The sequence below is a fragment of the Scyliorhinus canicula genome, chromosome 3, assembly GCF_902713615.1.
Source record: "Scyliorhinus canicula chromosome 3, sScyCan1.1, whole genome shotgun sequence".
NCBI classification, from domain to species: Eukaryota; Metazoa; Chordata; class Chondrichthyes; order Carcharhiniformes; family Scyliorhinidae; genus Scyliorhinus; species Scyliorhinus canicula.
This window is the reverse complement of record NC_052148.1, coordinates 228,565,779-228,585,642: the sequence shown is the minus strand read 5'-3', so window position 1 is coordinate 228,585,642 and position 19,864 is coordinate 228,565,779. Positions and strand designations below refer to the sequence as shown.

Here is a 19,864-nt window from a genome sequence, read left to right as displayed (position 1 = left end):
AGCAGTCCATGTGCAAATTCAGCAAGTGCTGGACAATATCCAGTCTTGGGCTGACAAATGGCAAGTAGCATTCATGCCACACAAGTGCCGGACAATGACCATCCCCAATAATGTGGAGATGCCGGAGTTGGACTGGGGTGAGCATAGTAAGAAGTCTTACAACACCAGGTTAAAGTCCAACAGGTTTGTTTCGAATCAAGCCACTGCTCCGTCCTCAGGTAAATGAAGAGGTGGTTTCCAGAAACATATATATATATATATATAGAGTCAAAGATGCAATGCGATACTTTGAATGCGAGTCTTTCCAGGTAATTAAGTCGACAGGTCCAGACGGAGCAACTGGAGAGAGGGATAATCACAGGTTAAAGAGGTGTGAATTGTCTCAAGCCAGAACAGTTGGTAGGATTTCGCCCAGCCCAGGCCAGATGGTGGGGGGTGAATGTAATGCGACATGAATCTAAGATCCCGGTTGAGGCCATACTCATGTGTGCGGAACTTGGCTATAAGTTTCTGCTCGGCGATTCTGCGTTGTCACGCGTCCTGAAGGCCGCCTTGGAGAACGCTTACCCGGAGATCAGAGGCTGAATGCCCTTGACTGCTGAAGTGTTCCCCGACTGGAAGGGAACATTCCTGCCTGGTGGCTGTCGCGCGATGTCCGTTCATCCGCTGCCGCAGCGTCTGCATGGTCTCGCCAATGTACCACGCTTCGGGACATTCTTTCCTGCAGCGTATGAGGTAGACAATGTTGGCTGAGTCGCACGAGTATCTACCATGTACCTAGTGGGTAATGGTGGTATCCATGTCGATGATCTGGCACGTCTTATGAAGAAAGGTTGAGGGAGCTAGGGCTTTTCTCACTGGAGCGAAGAAGGAAGAGAGGTTTACTTGACAGAGGTGTACAAGGTGATGAGAGGCATGGATAGAGTGGATAACCAGAGACTTTTCCCCAGGGTGGAAATGGCTGTCACAAGGGGACATCATTTTAAGGTGATTGGAGGAAGGTATAGGGGCGATGTCAGAGGTCAGTTCTTTACACAGAGAGTGGTGGGTGTGTGGAATGCACTGCCAGCAGAGGTGGTGAAATCAGAGTCAATAGGGACATTTAAGCAATTCTTAGACAGACACATAGAAAGCAGTAAATTGAAGGGTTGTAGGTTAGGTTGATCTTAGATTAGGATAAATGGTTGGCACAACATCGTGGGCCGAAGGGCCTGTACTGTGCTGTACTGTTCTATGTTCTAATAGCACAGTGGGTGTACCTACACCGTGGACTGCAGCAGTTCAAGAAGGCAGCTCACCACCACCTTCTCAAGGGCACAGTAAGAAATCTTACAACACCTGGTTAAAGAGCAACAGACTTTAACCTGGTGTAAGACTTCTTACTGTGCTCACCCCAGTCCAACGCAGGCATCTCCACATCATGGCTATTCTCAAGGGCAATTAGGGACGGACAACAAATGCTGGCCAAACCAACGAAGCCCACATCCCGTAACAATGAATTTAGAAAAAGGTAGTTGGAGATGTAGAGTGACAGGTAAGTGGGCGACGGGGTAGTTGATAGTCTGGGGAGTAGTCGAGTGGTTGGGGATGGTCAAGGGGATAGTTGGGGGGGGTGGGGGTGAGGGGTAGTTGGTTGGGAACTAGGGGATCAAAGTGAGGTGGAGGATCAGAGGGGTAGTCAGAGGGTTGGCGAGTGGATAGATGGGAGTGGAGTTCAATGGCTCAATGGGGAGTTAGGCGGCCAGTAATACAATTACTCAAGAGTTAGAACTGATTTTAATCCTTCTACCTCTTCCTGCATAACTATTTAGGACAGTAAGTCCGAACCGCCTGATATCTCCACGTCTATCTGAAGAGTTGGAGACTTTTTCAGAGGATCCCAAACTTCTTGGGCAACTCACATGTCATCAGTGTGTTGAGGGGCAGCACGGTGGCCTAGTGGTTAGCACAACCGCCTCACGGCGCTGAGGTCCCAGGTTCGATCCCGGCTCTGGGTCACTGTCCGTCTGGAGTTTGCACATTCTCCCCGTGTCTGCGTGGGTTTCGCCCCCACAACCCAAAAATGTGCAGATTAGGTGGATTGGCCGCGCTAAATTGCCCCGTAATAGAAAAAATAATTGGGTAATCTAAATTTATAAAAAAAAAATCAGTGTGTTGAGACCTCTGAGGGGTCCCGTCACACATTTTGGCAGATACCTCTGAGGGGTCCCGTCACACATTTTGGCAGATACCTCTGAGGGGTCCCGTCACACATTTTGGCAGATACCTCTGAGGGGTCCCGTCACACATTTTGGCAGATACCTCTGAGGGGTCCCGTCACACATTTTGGCAGATACCTCTGAGGGGTCCCGTCACACATTTTGGCAGATACCTCTGAGGGGTCCCGTCACACATTTTGGCAGATACCTCTGAGGGGACCCGTCACACATTTTGGCAGATACCTCTGGAGGATGACTATCCAGTGATTCTGAGCCAGTATTTCCAAGTGAATTCCCTGGACTCCACCTGAATGCCAGAAAACTGCCCTGGTGAATAACTGTTTCAGGACAAATGTTCTCAGGTGTAAGAAGAACTCAGGGACCAAAGTGAAGTCTAACTTTCATACTCAATGGTATCCGAGTGTTTCCAGGAATTACATGATCCCAATCTTGTGCACGATCTAGTGCAGTAGGATCAGTGATTTTGTTGATTTTACCTGACATTTTGTGTGTCAAAGTTCACCCACATTTATGTAGTTGGCTTACCTCATAGCAGGGAATTAAAGCTGATCCACCAAATTGTTTGGGCTCTTTTTAACCTAGAAAGAGGGTCAAGCCCATTAATATAAAACACAGAACTCCTGTGAGTCACTGACTGTTATACACCAAAAATACGAACTGTTTAACAGTCAAGATTTGCAACAAAACTGCACAATTACACATGTAGCATGTCTGATCCTGAATAACATCACCAGGTTACTCAATACACAGCAGGGAAGATCAGAGAGGACCTCTTAGCCACCTGGAATAAAGAACAATACAGCACAGGAACAGGCCCTTTGGCCCTCCAAACCTGTACCGGTCATGATATCAACCTTTGCCAAAACCTCAGCACTTCCTTGTGCCTTATCCCTCGATACACATCCTATCCATGTGTTTGTCAAGATGCCTTTTGAAGGCCGTTAAAGAATGGTCATCATTTGACTTTTAATTCCAGATTTTTATTGATTTAAGTTTCTCCATCTGCAGTGGTGAGGTTTGAAGCTGAGTCCCAGAGCATTACTCCAGGTCTCTGGCTTACTAGTCCAGTGACAATACCACTATGCCACAACCTCCCCTGTGAGTGATGCAGTAAGCAGACAATGCAAGTTGAAACCTGTCAAGGATTGTTCCTACAAACAAGTATGTACCCCCAGCTCCCTCCAATGAGACAAAATCTCACCTTTCTGAAGCAGTTCGACCCTGGGTTAGAACTATAACCGTTCCTTGATCTCTGTGGCCGACCATCGACTTGCTGAAACCCTTGTAACCCATTGAACTGAACCTCTGGGCCAGTATTGATCGGCGTGAATGGATAAAAGACAAGATGATTATAAAATCTCTCACTGGGTAAAACTACAACTCCCAGCAGCCGGTGTGACTTTTACACCACTTCCTGAGGCAGGGTGGGGTGAATTGGAGTTGGACGACTTGGAAAATATGAGCTCACAGTCCTAGTGGTTTTTGCTTCGAGTTGTGCTTTTACAGAACCGGGAGAAGTCTTTGCAGAACTTGCCTACCAGGTATTCATTTCTTCATTGTGACTGTCATTAATACTTTTTAAAACCAAACGGGAGTGGGTGGGATAGAGGAAGCAACGGGTAGATTTTATTTTCTTTTCCGCTCAGTTTAACAGAAAAAAAATGGTTTATAATTTGGTTGTATTTTTGGATTTTAAAGCCAAACAAGATGGTGACCTAGATGAAACTTTGAAGTGACAAGTTTTTTTAAAGATAACTTTTTATGCAAACTTTCTTTTTTGTGGTTGCCTTCACTAAATAGTTTTTTTTTGTTATTTGTTTTGACTAGACTGGAAGAATGGCATATAAAGGGAAGGTAAGACCGAATGCAAATTGAATGACAAAAAAGCCGTTGTTCATACACTAGTTAATGTTTTGCAGAGTAAATAACTTTGAATGTACTTTCTACTGAAGGAGAATGCTCGATTTAAATTTCTTCTGCTCTATTTAAATAACACTGGACTGAATACTCCGCCATGCGAGACAGGAGAGTTCCAGTTAATACTGTTAGTGGCTGCGCTTCTTTTGAAAAGAGGGTGGAAATATTGAACTGATTCCAAGTATTTGGAAAAAGCCAGAGGAAGCCTGAATCCAGACGGGACACAGCCCTCTGGGATTGCTCGGTGGATCTTTTTCTGTGCTTCATTTCGCTTCCCCATCTCAATGGTATTGATGATTTCCCGAAGTATTATTGCAGTGTCAGCAACCTCTGGCATCTAACCCAAATGGGCATCTTGTGAGGGAGTGTCGGCAGGCACTTTGATGGGCAAAGGGTGGCACGTTCCTGTTGTAACCTGATTCCATGTATGCATTCCAGTTCTATATTCCCCTTCCCTCAGCCAGTCATACTAAGACTCATTAAAACACCAAATTGTAATTCAAGCTGAGAGACATGTACTAGCCTCCTGGGATTGAACCTACTGGTGATGGTGGGTGTGGAGATCACATGCGACGATGGTAGTCTCTTGTTCTGGAACCAATTTTCTTGCGGTTTTTATTTTGTCGAGATTACTGATTTTATTTAATGGTTACTGCTGCTTGGTGACATTTTTATTCAGCGAGCGCTGTGTGGTTAGTACTTGATATTACTCCATAGCAACGTGTCAATGCTGCTATGACTGCAGTCTGGCTAAAGTTCATGACTAAAGTGTGTGGCAGCTGCGAATGAGTTCATCTAGCAACCTGGCAATTGACACCAAATCTCACTACTGTTGGAGTAAGTCTGTCAAAGCAGAGACTTATGCGACGTCAACACACTCCACCCCCACCACCCCAAAAGAAATGAGAATACTGGTCTGAAATGCTTTTTCCTTCTGAGGGGAAATTCCCTCTCCCAATACTTTTCTCCAGGATTTGATAAATTGTGAAGGATATGACTGCTGTTAATTGGTTTGCTATTTTAACTGTGTCTGTCTTGTGGCAGTGGTGTGACCTTTCTCATGTAGAGGTGACCAGATATAATCAGGTGGGGACGCTGGTAACTGTTGAAATGTTTGGACACTAAATTATTTTGACAATGATATAAGCCACCAGCAAAAGCAAGGACAGGAGTGTCCTTGTGCCTTCTCTCCCAGACATCCCTCCCTGACCTATTGAGCACTGTTCCAATTTGGTGTTTGGCTCCTGTCCCAATTCCACTCTCATCTGCTGCCATTCACGTCAGTCCTGCTGGTATCAGTGGAGTTGAACTAGTCTGTGTCTCACTGTGGGCTTTCCCACTCACCCCACACACTATCCACCATGCCCACCCCAATAAGGGTGATAGATTTTGTTCATGACTCTTCTATGTACCAACCAACACATGTTTCGAAGTTTAAAAACACAAGGTAAATACAAGTTAATGGTGGTAGCCCTCTAATAATTCTCCAAAGGACCAACTCTTTTTGTAGGGCAGCACGGTAGCATTGTGGATAGCACAATCGCTTCACAGCTCCAGGGTCCCAAATTCGATTCCGGCTTGGGCCACTGTCTGTGTGGAGTCTGCACATCCTCCCCGTGTGTGCGTGGGTTTCCTCCGGGTGCTCCGGTTTCCTCCCACAGTCCAAAGATGTGCAAGTTAGGTGGATTGGACATGATAAATTGCCCTTAGTGTCCAAAATTGCCCTTAGTGTTGGGTGGGGTTACTGGGTTATGGGGATAGGGTGGAGGTGTTAACCTTTGGTAGAGTGCTCTTTCCAGGAGCCGGTGCAGACTCGATGGGCGAATGGCCTCCTTCTGCACTGTAAATTCGATGAACTCTTCATAAATGAACCTAAAAAGCTACTCAGAGAGCAGTGAAGTCAAACCCAATTCTGTAAACGTGAAACCACTTTCCAAAAGATGACACTGGTAATGGTCAGGAGCAGTGACGTGGTTTGCTTTTTCTAGCCTTTAGTACTGACAGTTGTACTGCTTATGCTGCCACACTCGGCTGAAATCACCAAACCCTATAGATCTGGAAGTGAAAGAAGGAACTGGTGCATTGTAGAGCTTCATTAGCAACCATGGGAAGGATGGCAGTGGGTGGGATATGGTGCAAATATTTCAACATTTTTAATAATTTGGTATTTCTTCAAGTGACTTGCACTAATGGTTATTTAACCTTTTCAGACCATTTTTTAAAATTTTCTAGTTCTGTTTTGTTTAATAATAACACTACTCCTTATACAATTTGTACCATTATAAAGCAAATTTTTTAAAAAGAAAAGCATGAAGCTGCCCATACCCATTAATAGCTGTGCTCCAATTTTAACTTATAGTATGCTCACTGTCTTAAGTTTCACCACTTTAAGTTGTCTTGCTTTAAAGTCGGATTCCTGATTTGTTGCTTCAGTTTTGGTTTATTGTCGTTGTGTATTATTTGGCATTGATTCATGCCATCATTGTGTGTTAATGTAACACTGAGTCCCGTGATCAGATTTTCGTGATTCTGAAATGAGAGCCACCAGACGTGGCTTTCCCACTTGAGGGGACTGATTGTTTTTTCAAAGCTCTCTGATGGAAAGTTCTCAACAAGGAATATCCAAAACAAACATTTGCCCCGCGTGCAAAATACGCTTCAATGGCCATTGATTGGCTGAAGGCAGGAGTTCACCCCTCACTCGTGAGGAAGCCCAGTCTTGGAGATCTCCCAGCCAATCAGATGGTCCGGCAGCCTAACAGTCCCTGGAGCGACAGCGCTACAGTGGACAGAAGAGGAACTACACCAACCTGCCAGAGCCGAAGTGCCGGAGCCAGAGGATACGGTAACGGTCAAGGTCCCAGGGCGGGCATGGTAGAGAAGGCCTAGTGGTTTGTGATGGAGGTGGCAATTGGTGTCTCATGGGAGAGGCTGAAGGGGAGTGGGGCGAGGCTGGAGGGTTGGTGGGTGATTGGGGGGGAGGAGGTTGGGGGGAAGAGGTTCAGAGGGCACTGGGCTTTGTGGGGAAGGTGCCCCCAATAAAAGGGGGAGAAGATTCATTTGGAAAGGCACTGAACATGGGCTTCATCAGAAACATGCAGAGGTGAAGTCAAGGAGGCAGAAAGAGTGCAGAAACTTTCAAACAATGCATCAAACTAATCCTCCAGGCAACACCTGTTGAACATCTGACAAAGGCTGGAGATTTTGCATTGGACTTATTGGCTATCACAACCCTCTCATACTGGATTGGGAGCGAGTCATCTCTGAACCCAAGGAACTGCTGATGGGGGAAAACAAATAGACTGGTGGGTGTTATTTAATTTAAATTTATACCAGGTGGCCAAACCTTAGAGGGGGCAGCACGGTAGCACAGTTGTTTCACAGCTCCAGGGTTCCAGGTTCGATTTCCGACTTGGGTCACTGTCTGTGCAGTGTCTGCACATTCTCCCCATGTCTGCGTGGGTTTCCTCCGGGTGCTCCAGTTTCCTTTCACAGTCCAAAAATGTGCGGGTTAGGTGGATCGGCCATGATAAATTGCCCTTGGTGTCCAAAAAAAGGTTATGTGTGGTTACTGGGTTATGGGGATAGGGTGGAGGTGCTCTTTCCAAGGGCTGGTGCAGACTTGATGGGCTGAATGGCCTCCTTCAACACTGTAAATTCTGTGACACCTTGTGAACCTTGGAGCCACATACAGTAATTTTCAGACATTCAAGAGCCACAAGATGCAGGCAAAATTTACACACTTTTTTAAAATCGCTATATCGCATCTTCTGTGAAGAACCCTTAATTTTATTTCTCTCTCACCTTCCAGGTCTCCTCGACACACTATGCAGATTGTGGCAGAAATAAATCTGCTTTGTTGACGCACATCAGAGCCTGCACAGGCTCACTGATTAACTAACTTTTGCAAACTTGCTCTTCCAATGTGGAAAATCAATTGAGGTTAAAAAAAATATTTTACTTGGTGGGAGGGGGCAGGGGAGGGGGGGGGGGCTAAACAACCTACTGGACAACAAATGTGAACCGAGTACGTGTGTCCCAATTCAGTAGGTTCTTACATTTCTGTCCAGTATTAAACTGTTTCCCCCTTTCCTAGATAGAAGCAGCAGGTTGAAGTATCAGCAGTGGGAGGATGAGTTGGGAGCCAGAAAATGGCGCTGTGGGACACTCAGCTCTACATAGAATCAATGGGAAGCTACAAAATAAATCTCATGAGGATGCTGGAAAAAGTCATTGACTTCTGTGAAGCTGAGGCTGTACCCGACTATCTACCTCCCGCCAATGTGTGATTTAATCGGTTACACAGAAGGAATGCGCTGCAACTGTGTGCTAAAGAACTGCACGTGGCTTGCTAGCTATGGTTTGGCCACCCCTGATTTAGACCATACTACTTTCATATTTAATTATTTATTTTATTTTGTAAGTTAGGAATTGATGGAACCATCAATTCACCAGACACGTGTTTCCGATATGAATCTAGGCTTTAATCGACTTACTTCAGAGCCAGCCTGTTACCTGTTGATGAACTCTTAGTGAACTCAGGCTGACTCTGGACAAGGGTATTTATACAGCTGCACTAGGGGGAGGAGTCATGGGCAGAGCCAAGGGTGGAGCCCAGTACAAGTTCCTGAGTACTCCCAGAGCTACTCCCCCTAGTGGTAGGATAGCGCTACTGTGCTTACAAAGACAGTGTGAATTATTATATATACATATATATATTACATTCACCACAGGAATGCACAGTAATACACATGTATGTTACAGTTTTCCAACATGCAGATTACTGCCAAGAAAACAAACCTAATTCTGGCTTTAACATAGATTCCTATGGGAACCTATGATTCACTTTAAATTGTTTCACTTAAAGTCACGATTTTCAGGATCACAACTACAACTTTAAGTGAAGACTTACCGTAGGTTATGTGTCGATCATAGCTGAGCATAACCCTGTTCTCAACTAGCCTCTACCCATGAGCAGTATCTAGCAGTGGCCACTGATAGTGGTTGGGAGTAAGAATGTAATCCTAAACCCCCTGATATAAATGCCCGACTTCAATCTGTCAACTAAACATCGATTGAGAATCGAACCTCTGCAACACTGATGTTAAATTGTACTCTTGATTTGTTGGTCTGCCTAAGGCAAGTAGAAACTTGCTGCCTTCCAGCAACTTTCCTGGAAGCCGGCTACAGCAGCAGGTTACAGTAACAGCATGTGGACAGACAGCAGGATCAGAAGGCTAAGGCGTGGCTCCCATTTTAACCATCCATCTGTTTCATATTCTCTAGGTGGGCAGGGTTTAAAGCAAGCCTAATATGATGAAGATTTGTCTTGTGCTGAGTAATCCGCAGCTGGTGGAACGATTGAAGTAGTCCTTGAAGTAAACTTTTGATGAGCTAAAAAATCAAAGCATTTAAACAGTAACACTGCTCTTGTGCATAGATTTGCCTCAACTCCTTGCTTTACTGAACCATTTTGTGGCTTGTTGCACGACTCCTTATCCTTCTGATTAGTTAAATCGATATAAAGATTAATTATTCCAGTTGCCAGAGCTCTTTAATAAAAATTATTTTGCTCACTTCAAAAATTATTTAAGTGTCAATGATCTTCAATTTTGATAATCTTTACTTGGATTTCTTAAACAGCGTTATTTCTAACCATCATTTTTTTTTCTCTCCGTGTCTGTAGTGAGATTATGTAGGTAATGAATTGTTACATTTGATTTGACTGTACTTAGTTTCTGAATAACTGAGCTTTCCAACCTAGAGCCAGCCTTCTAAACGCTAGCTTAATTGCCAAGCCTAGTCGTGTCACAACTTTGAATATTGCAACATATTGCAATGTTGAATAAATGCCTCTGAATTGAACAGGAATTAATTCATGCAGTGCAAAAGCTTCTGGTAAACTGACGGGATTAGGAAATTTCAAAGTTGAATGATGAGGAGGAGACAAGATAAAGTTAATGTTCTTGCTGAAGCCAGTCAGTGTGCTTCTGCACTTTTACGACAAGTGTTGTGTTGGATTTCCCTATTTTTCAGAATTTGAAGTGCTTTGAATTGCATGATTGCTTCCTTGGACTGAAGAAGCTGTTCTATTATCCAAATTTTTTTTAAAAGTAGAGGGGAGAGCTTTAGGACAACAGAGAATTGAAACCATGCAGAGATGTACCATTAGACATAGGAAGAAAATTAGACCATTCGGTCTATCGGGTTGCTCTGCCATTCAACCAAGGCTGATATGTTTCTTATCCCCGTTCCTCTCCCATAACCCCTGATCCCCTTATTAATCAAGAGCCTACCTATCTCTGTCTTCAAGACACTCGGTGATTTGGCCTCCACAGCCTTCTGCGGCAAAGAGTTCCACAGATTCACCACCCTCTGGCTGAAGAAATTCCTCCTCATCTCTGTTTTAAAGGATCGTCCCTTCAGTCTGAGGCTGTGCCCTTGGGTTCTAGTTTTTCCTACTACTGGAAACATCCTCCCCATACCCATTCTATCTAGGCCTCTCAGTATCCTGCAAGTTTCAATAAGATTCCCTCCTCATCCTTATAAACTCCGAGCACATACCCCGAGTCCTCAACTGCTCCTCATATGACAAGCTCTTCATTCCAGGGAAGTCCTCAGGACCCTTTCCAAGGCCAGCACGTCCTTCCTTAGATGTGGGGCCCAAAACTGCTCAATACTCCAAATGGGGTCTGACCAGGGCCTTATACAACCTCAGAAGTACATCCCTGCTCTTGTATTCTAGCCCTCTCAAGATGAATGCTATCATTGCATTTGTCTTCCTAACTGCCGACTGAACCTGCACGTTAACAGTAAGAGAATCTTGAACAAGGACTCCTATGTCCCTTTGTGCTTCTGATATCTTAAGCCTTTTCCCATTTAGAAAATGGCCTACGGCTCCATTCTTCCTACCAAAGTGCATAACCTTGCACTTTTCCACATTGTATTCCATCTGCCACTTCTTTACCAACTCTGCTAGCCTGTCAACTCCTTCTGTAGCCACCCTGCTTCCTCCATACTACCTGTTCCTCTGCATATCTTTTGTGCCTTGGGCTGTAACACTCATCCCTGTGGAACTCCACTATAAACCTTCCGCCAGTGCAAAATACAATAGTTCACCACTATGATTCTTGTCACTCGCTCAATTTTAATCCATGCTGCCTCTATCCCTTTTATTCCAATTCTGTGAGCTCTACCTTTACGGAGAAGCTTGCTGTGTGCCACTTGACCAGATGCCTTTTGGAAGGCTGTATACACCACATCAACAGAATTACCCTCATCAACCCTTTCTGTAACTGCATCAAAAAACTCAAGCAAGTTTAATTAAACTTGACTTCCCCTTAACAAACCTGTGCTAGCTTTCATTAATTCAAGTGATTGATAATTTTGTCCCGAAATATCATTCCTAAAATCTGTCCCACCCACAACCAAGATTAATTGTCCTGGGTTTATTGTTGCACCTTTCTGATTTTGAATCAGGAAGTAGTATTTGTAATTCTGCAGTACTCTGGTCCCCTCCTGTAACTAAGGAGGTTTGGAAGACTGTGGCTAGTTCCTCTACACTTTTCACCCTTCCCTCAACATCCTTGGCTGCATCTCAGCCAGAATAGGTGACATACCTTTTAAGTACAACTAACCTATCTAATGCTCCTCATTCGCAATTTTTGGCCCATAAAGTGTCACAACAGGAAGTCTTGTGGCACAGTGGGTAGCGCCTGTCTCTGAGGCAGAAGCTCCAGGTTCGAGTCCTACTCCAGGACTTAATGGCCACAAAAAGTGCATTCATTAAATGGCTAAACAAGTGATTATCAACCTGTAAATCCTTCTGATATGCCTATGATATGTGATAAGAGTGAGATAGTCTTCTGCTCAACCATGTTTGATAGGTATACCCTCTGGTGATAGGCTGGCAACCTATTCCATGAAAAACTAGCCATGGAAACAGACAAACATGTGCTTTGTCTGCCTCATGTGCCACTAAGCACGGGAAAGTACAAAGTCTCTCAACTATCTCATCTTTCACTGATCTGGGTCATATCCCGTACCAGCCTCCCCGATCAGGCGCCGAAATGTGACGACTAGGGGCTTTTCACAGTAACTTCATTGAAGCCTACTCGTGACAATAAGCGATTTTCATTTCATTTTCATTTCATATCTTCCTTGGTAAAGACAAATGCAAAGTACTCCTTTAGTGTCTCAGCCATACCCTCTATCTTCATCTGTAATCGGCCCTCCTCTTTTCAACTATTGTTTTATTATTTATATGCCAATAGAAGACCTTTGGATTTCGTTTTTATGTTAGCTGTTCGTTTCTTCTCATATTCTCACTTTGCTTCTCTTATTCTCACTTTGCTTCTCTTATTTTAATCCCCACTGCACTGCACTGCACCCCACCATGAAACTTCTATACTCGGGGGTGGTACGGTAGCACAGTGGTTAACACTTCATTCACAGCGCCAGGGACCCGGGCTTGATTCCCGCTTGGGTCACTGTCTGTGTGGAGTCTGCACGTTCTCCCCGTGTCTGTGTGGGTTTCCTCCCGGGTGCTCCGGTTTCCTCCCACACGTCCCGAAAGATGTGCTTGTTAGGTAATTGGAAATTCAGAATTCTCCCTCCGTGTACCCGAACAGGTGCCGGGGTGTGGCAACTAGGGGATTTTCACAGTAACTTCATTGCAGTGTTAATGTAAGCCTACTTGAGACAATAAAGATTATAAAACAAAAAGATGGCATTGTCAGGTTGCCCAGGTGGCACCAGCAGTACGAAGGAACCACCCTGTCCAAAGGACATGCAGCTGGAGGTCTCCGATTCCCTGGGAGACCCCCTTTGTGTGCCATTCTAGCTGGCCCCTGTTTGTGGGTATCAGTGCTGAACGGCACTCGCCCAAGGTTTCCGAGGCAAAGGGAATGAATTCCAAAGTGTCAATTACCTTGGGAATCTGCACACTAACTGCCTCACTCTCATATGCAGGTTTGCTAAAGGTGATCCACCTACAATGGGTTGAATTTACATCGCAGCGTCTCGCGAGGTTGCGTTGGATCTCACGAGGCGTGGTGAGCCAGCTAGATCCCGGGAGGGGAGCCTCCTGGCTTTCATCGGCCACATTGAGACAAGGCAAGCTGCTTTTCGGGCGCAATATGGTAGTTGGATCACACCCTCCAACTTGTAAATACTTTATTTTAAAAAAAGGAGTGTCTCACGATGTCAAAATGTTGACATAGCTGCTCAAAGGATGATAAGAAAACGACTGTGAACATGTCTCCCAGCCTACAAATGCCTCATCTTTTTAAGTGTTGAATCCATGGTCGATTGGACCGGGTGTAAAGTCTGGATGCCCTGAATAGGAGAGAGAGCGGAAGTCCGTTTCGATCTCTCTTCTAATCAATGGACCAATCTGCACGCTCTTAAGATTATTGATATAATAGGATTTTCACAAAGTCACCATAAAACAAGAAATGTAGAAGGTAAGCTGACTGACCTGCTTCAGTATTGAACCTTCCTAAACCAATTCCTTATAAATCTTAAATGAGAGGCCAGCTGAAATAGCCTAATATTCGTGACACCTAAACCTCCCTTAATCTGCAGAAATTGAAGCTTAACACACTTAAGGTGAGTTTTCTTCTTGTTCCAGATAAATGAACTAATCATACTGTTGATTTCCTTAACGACTCTAGTTGACGGTAATATAGGCAGCCTCTGCAGGAAATACAGTAATCTAGGCCAATCATCTCAGCTCCAGGACATCACTACAGGAGTTCCTCAGGGTGATGTCCTAGGCCCAACCATCTTCAGCTACTTCATCATAAGGTCAGAAGTGGGGATGTTTGCAGATGACTGCACAATGATTTAGCACCAATTGTGGCGACTCAGATAATGAAGCAATCCATGGTCAAATGCAGAAATACCTGGACAATACCCAGGCTTGGGCTGACAAATGGCACGTAACATACACGCCACACAAGTGCCAGGCAATGACCATCTCCTAGAAGAGAGGATCTAACTATGACATTCAATGACATACTATCACTGAATCATCCACAATCAACATCCAGGGGGTTACCATTGATCAGAAACTGGACTGGAACTAGGCAATGATTAGCACTGCTGCCTCACAGTGCTGAGGACCTGGGTTTGATCCCGGCCCCGAGTCATTGTCCGATGGAATTTGCATTCTCCCAGTATCTGCGTGGGTCTCACTCCCACAACCCAAAGATGTGCAGATTAGATGGTTTGACCATTGGGAAAAGAAAGAATCTGTACTGTACTGGACCAGCCAAATTAATACTGTGGCAGGGCAGCATGGTGGCGCAGTGGTTAGCACTAGGACTGCAGCACTGAGGACCCAGGTTCGAATCGCGGCCCTGGGTCACAATCCGTGTGGAGTTTGCACATTCTCCCCGTGTCTGCGTGGATTTCACCCCCACAACCCAAAGATGTGCAGGGTAGGTGGATTGGACACGCTAAATTGCCCCTTAATTGGAAAAATAATAATTGGGTATTCTCCCAACTAGCATGTCTCCCATCATATGGAAGTGGAAATATCAGCAGTCAAGGTGACTGAAAGAAAAAACTCGAACTCTTTCTTGAAATAAGTAGTAAACAAAATATCTATTAGCAGGGAGGCATCAAATCGGGTGAGCCCTCATGCGAAAATTCCAAGAAAATGGGAGCATGATCCAAGATTACAAAACTACCTACAGAACCGGAAGATACCAGGTATAGGACTGCCCTCTGCACAGAAAAATAATCAATTCTGGTGTAACACTGATGAGGGGCTGATATAAATGTAAAGTCTTCATCCCGAAGGTGTAGGATCCTCCCAAGAATCCACACATCCCACGCCAATGCCTTAGCTTCCAATGTGGGAGGATTCTGTCTAACCAGGAGCTTGTCTACCAAAGAGTTCAGGTAGCTGTTAAAGTCACCAGCCATGAAGGAGTTGGCCAAAGGCAATTCTGCAAAGTCCAAAAAGCCTGGAGAGTAATTCAAAGGTCTGTACGCATTCATTATTGAGACAATATCTCCATGCATGAACCTCTAATGATCACATATCTACCACCCTTGTCCTTAGCACAAGTATCTACCTTCAAGGGGATGTTCTTGTTGATCAGGAATGCCACATCCCTTCTACTTGGGGAAAAAGAGATGAAAAATACCTTCCCCACCCAGTCCCATTTCAATTGTAAGTGCTCCTTATCATCCAAATAAATTTCTTGTAAAGAGACTATGTCCAGTTCCTCCTCCTTAAGAAAGGAGAGAATCTTTTTCCATTTGATGGGATGATGATTAGAATCATAGAATGCCGACAGTACAGAAGGAGGCCATTTGGCCCATCGGATTTGGACCGATCCTCTGAAAGAGCATCCTACCCAGGCCCATTCTCCCGCCCTTTCCGCATAACCCCACCTAACCTGTGGGCACTTAAGGGGCAATTTAGCATGGCCAATCCACCTAACCTGCACATCTTTGGACTGTGGGAGGAAACGGGAGCACCCGAGGGAACCCACGCAGACATTGGGAGAACGTGCTTGCAGACTCTACTCGGACAGTCACCCAAGGTCAGAATTGGACCTCAGTCCATGGCACTGTGAGGCAGCAGTGTTAACCACTGTGCCACCATGCTGCATACTACTCCGTACATTTAATGAACAAATTTTAAGAATAACTGCCACCATTGCGTAGGCCACAGAAGAAGAGCGGGACCAAATGTTTGTGCCATAATTGGACATGCGCCATAACATCTTTCCCCCAACTCATTTGACACCAGAGGCACAAATTGACACCAGAGCACAAGTATCCACAATATGTTCCTTTCATAAATAAAAGACTTGCCTGTGCCAATGCAGGATTTGTACCAATGTGGGATAATGGCGACAACATGCACCTCATTATAATAATAAAAATGCAAAAGAATCATGTCCACAATAATTCTGAGGACACATTCCTCCATAAGACTGAGGAGCTGTAGTATTAATGCTACTCCATTCTGTCATTACCAATCTCCTCAACAAGGAGGAGGGAAAAAAAGCCAACAAGCGAATGGGAGTCAAATGCCCCTCCCCATTCCAAACCCCCCTGAGTTGCAGAACACAGTCCAAATCCTTATCCTTCATGGTCGTGACAAAGGCCAAAGCAGCGGTCGGATTGCCAAAAGACTTTGCAGAGTAACCGGATAGAACTTTCAGGGTCGCAGGTTAACGCATAATGTTCACTCCAGCAGCTTTAAGGTGCCTTCCAACTTCTATCGAACCCTCAAAGCTTTATCTGCATCGCCAGCAAGTCCTTGAAGAAGAAAATCCTCGCTCCTTCGTGGAGCCAGGTCCAACCATGCCTTGCCACCTCCAGAACCTTCTGTCAGACTTTAAAATTGTGGAAACGAATAATTATAGACCTGGGATGAAGTTCGTCCCTTCACCGTCACAGGATACTATGTGCCCTTTCCAATTTGAAGCATCCGGCCTTCACATCCAACTTAAGAAAATCTGGTAGCCAGTTCTCAAAGAACCTAATAGTAGCCATGCTCTCCAGTCCCTCAGGCAGACCGATCTCCGATCCTGGTTTTCCAAGGATTAAATTTGAGTTTCCACCGAGGAAGCAACACGTTCAAAGTCAGCACTGCAGTAATTGTGCCAATCTACTTATTCTGAGAAACTGCGGGTTTACTCATGACAATTCTGGGCTGGTCAGTCCTGCAGCACAGACTGCACATAGGATCATTTTGCTGATAAGGCTGAAGGGTTCAAGTCACAGGCTAAAATGTATTTTGAGAACTGCGAGGCTGTCCGCTTCAATGTTGAACTTGCGCAGAGAACCGGGGAACATTTGTCTTGCTTAAACGATCATTGAAGTGATAGCACAGAGATGGCATCGTTACTGGTGGAAGTTTCTTTTACAGGAAGAAATCAACTTCAAACGGACAAAATGCAGAACTCTTCGGCACACTATATGTACATGATTTGGCGTAGGCAGGTGCCTTCTATCTTTGCGGTAGTTTAGCAACTGGCATTCGCTTCCCCATTGCTTTTACCTCTCCTGCTAACTCCTTCCTGACCACCAAATTACCTACCACCTCTCAATCCATAACACACTGGAAGATGCTCGTTTCCTCAGAAAGGATTCATTTATTAATATTCCAGCCCTTGTGTGGCATACAGGCAGGATCCCCCCCAAATAGCCATCCCACTCAGCCATATACTTCAGCATCTGTTCTGTCTGATCTGTCCCCAAACAGCATTGCTCTCAACACATCCAATTCTCCTCAATAACCACAATACCAGTTTTAAAGAAAATCTTTATTTTACCGAATAAACTCGGCCCTGATCCATTTTGTGAAAACAGGATTTACCTGTAATATGTACAAAAATTCAACCTTGTTACTCTTGTTGAGGCTGGTTAGGAACACTGATGCACACGAGGGACTTAATGGGTACAATGTCTGCTGGGCTGATGTTGAACTTGGTACTGTTGTGGGTAAAATGGCACTGTGCAAAGTTACAGGGTAGCACAGTGGCTAGCACAGTTGCTTCACAACGCCGGGGTCCCAGGTTCGATTCCCGCTTGGGCCACTGTCTGTGCAGAGTCTGCACATCCTCCCCGTGTCTGCCAGGGTTTTCTCCGGGTGCTCCGATTTCCTCCCACAAGTCCCAAAAGACGTACTTGTGAGGTTAATTGGACATTCTGAACTCTCCCTCTGTGTACCCGAACGGGCGCCGGAGTGTGGCGACGAGGGGCTTTTCACAGTCTCCTCTTTGCAGTGTTGTAAGCCTACTTGTAACAATAATAAAGATTATTATTAAAACTCAAATTCACCACAGCAAAGATAATGTTTTTCCTGTGTTGAAAATAAAGTTTTTCTGTAAATTCTGGTTACATAGAATTGAGTGATTAACATTACAAATTACGGTGTATCCAGCTGGATGAAGTTATGGCTCTGTCCAATACTGCCAAGGTGTAAGTTATCCCGAGAGGACAGCTTTGTCAGTACTGTGGGAATTAAGCTGCTATCCCATCATCTAGAATGTGTAACATTTTGCAATAACAGTAAAGCTTGCATTTAGGAGGCAAAGAGTGAAAACATGCTCTCTTTGCATTAGTCTGCAAAAATTTACAAATTTACAAACATTTCTCAACCAACAGTTGTCTATATCTTTGAAAGAAAAAGTAAATCCATTTCAATTGTATTTGTTGTTCAGGCTCCAAGAGGGACTATTAAGGATTACCCAAACTTTGATGCAGATAATGATGCACAGTTGCTTCGTAAAGCAATGAAAGGACTGGGTAAGTACTCGTACATTAACACCAATGTTAGAAATGCATGATACTCAAATGAGATAATGTTTCTTCTGTAAGTTTCTGGCGTCATTCTTATGTTTAGAATTTTGCTACATGATGTGTATAAAGACAATATTTGAGAACTTATGATCAGCTGTCAGTCTCCATTTGCTAGTATGTAGCTGTCCTGCTATTAGGAGACACAAATGTAGCTGAGTTCGATGGCAGTATCCAGCAGAACCCAGATTGTGCATTGTCTCCTGGCACCTTGGGGTTCAAGATACTTGGCAGAGGAACTATGATTTTTTTGCTTTGTGATCGTGTAGTTCAATCTGAGAAAGACCTCAATGTCCTCCTCTTCTGTTTCCGCTCTGGATGGCTGGGGTAGAAAATAGATTTTCATTTATTTGATAATCACTTGGACCTCAGAAAGATTTTTAAATACTTTACATTTAATTAATTGCCTTGAAGTTTATTGACTATATAGGCAAATGTGGAATGGCGTTTTGTACATTCCCCAAATGCTAATGGGGTGAGCAGCCAGTGAATCTACCTTAGTTGTAGTTGAGGGCGGAATGTAGGCCGGGACTACATGCCTTGTCTCAAGTTGAATTATGGATCTTTATAAACCAGTTGAGTCATTGGTACAGGTTTTGGTTCACCATCTTATTCAAATAGTGGCAGATCTGACAATGCAACACTTTTTTTTTCCCCGTCAGTCCATGGTTAGATGTTCACATTCTAGGGCAAAGCTTAAACCAATACCTTCTGATCTCTCCTTCCTGTAAGGCTTTGGAACACAACACATTTAACAGTGATTCCAAGTAAAATGCCTGTTCCCCTGGTTTTACCTTACTAGCACAACAAAATATTTTTGGCATCCTGATAATTGAGGATCTTTATTAGACGTTTTAAAGTTGTGCTACTGTTAGCATAATATGAACACATCTCCTTCTTTCATGAATAACTACTGAAAGGGAAATTTTTTCAAATGTCGCAATTATAACCAATTAGCACTGTATTCCGTTTTGGGCTTTGCAAGTCGGGAAAGCTGTATTTGTCATAAGGTGCAGAACAGGTTCACCAGAATGATGCCAAGGCTTAATGGGTTAATTTAAGCTGATGGGTTGTAAAAGTGTGGCTTGTCGTCCCTTAAATTTAGAAGATTGAGAGGTGATCTAATCATTGATATTTCAAATGATACATAGATTTGAAAGGATAAATACAAAGAACCGTTTATTTGGATAAATCCAGAAAAAGAGCCACACAATGGTTAGCACTGCTGCCTCATACAGCCAGGGACCCAGGTTCCATTCCAGCCTTGGGTGACTGTGTGGAGTTTGCACGTTCTCCCCCATGTCTGCGTGGGTTTTCTCCCAAGTGCTTTGGTTTCCTCCCAAAGTCCAAAGATGTGCAGGTTAGGTGCATTGGCCAAGCTAAATTGTCCTAGCATTTAA

At 44.3% G+C, this 19,864-nt stretch overlaps 1 protein-coding gene across 1 annotated transcript in view; it reads left to right on the top strand.

The window, feature by feature from the left end:
* The first annotated feature begins 3,611 nt into the window (after positions 1–3,611).
* The window catches only part of LOC119963351 (annexin A5-like), a 79,164-nt gene continuing 62,911 nt past the window's right edge, over positions 3,612–19,864 (top strand). The window contains 3 exon segments of the mRNA XM_038792357.1: positions 3,612–3,760; positions 4,047–4,073; positions 18,329–18,413. Of these exon segments, the coding sequence (XP_038648285.1) occupies positions 4,056–4,073; positions 18,329–18,413 (103 nt within the window). The 5' untranslated portion in view covers positions 3,612–3,760; positions 4,047–4,055.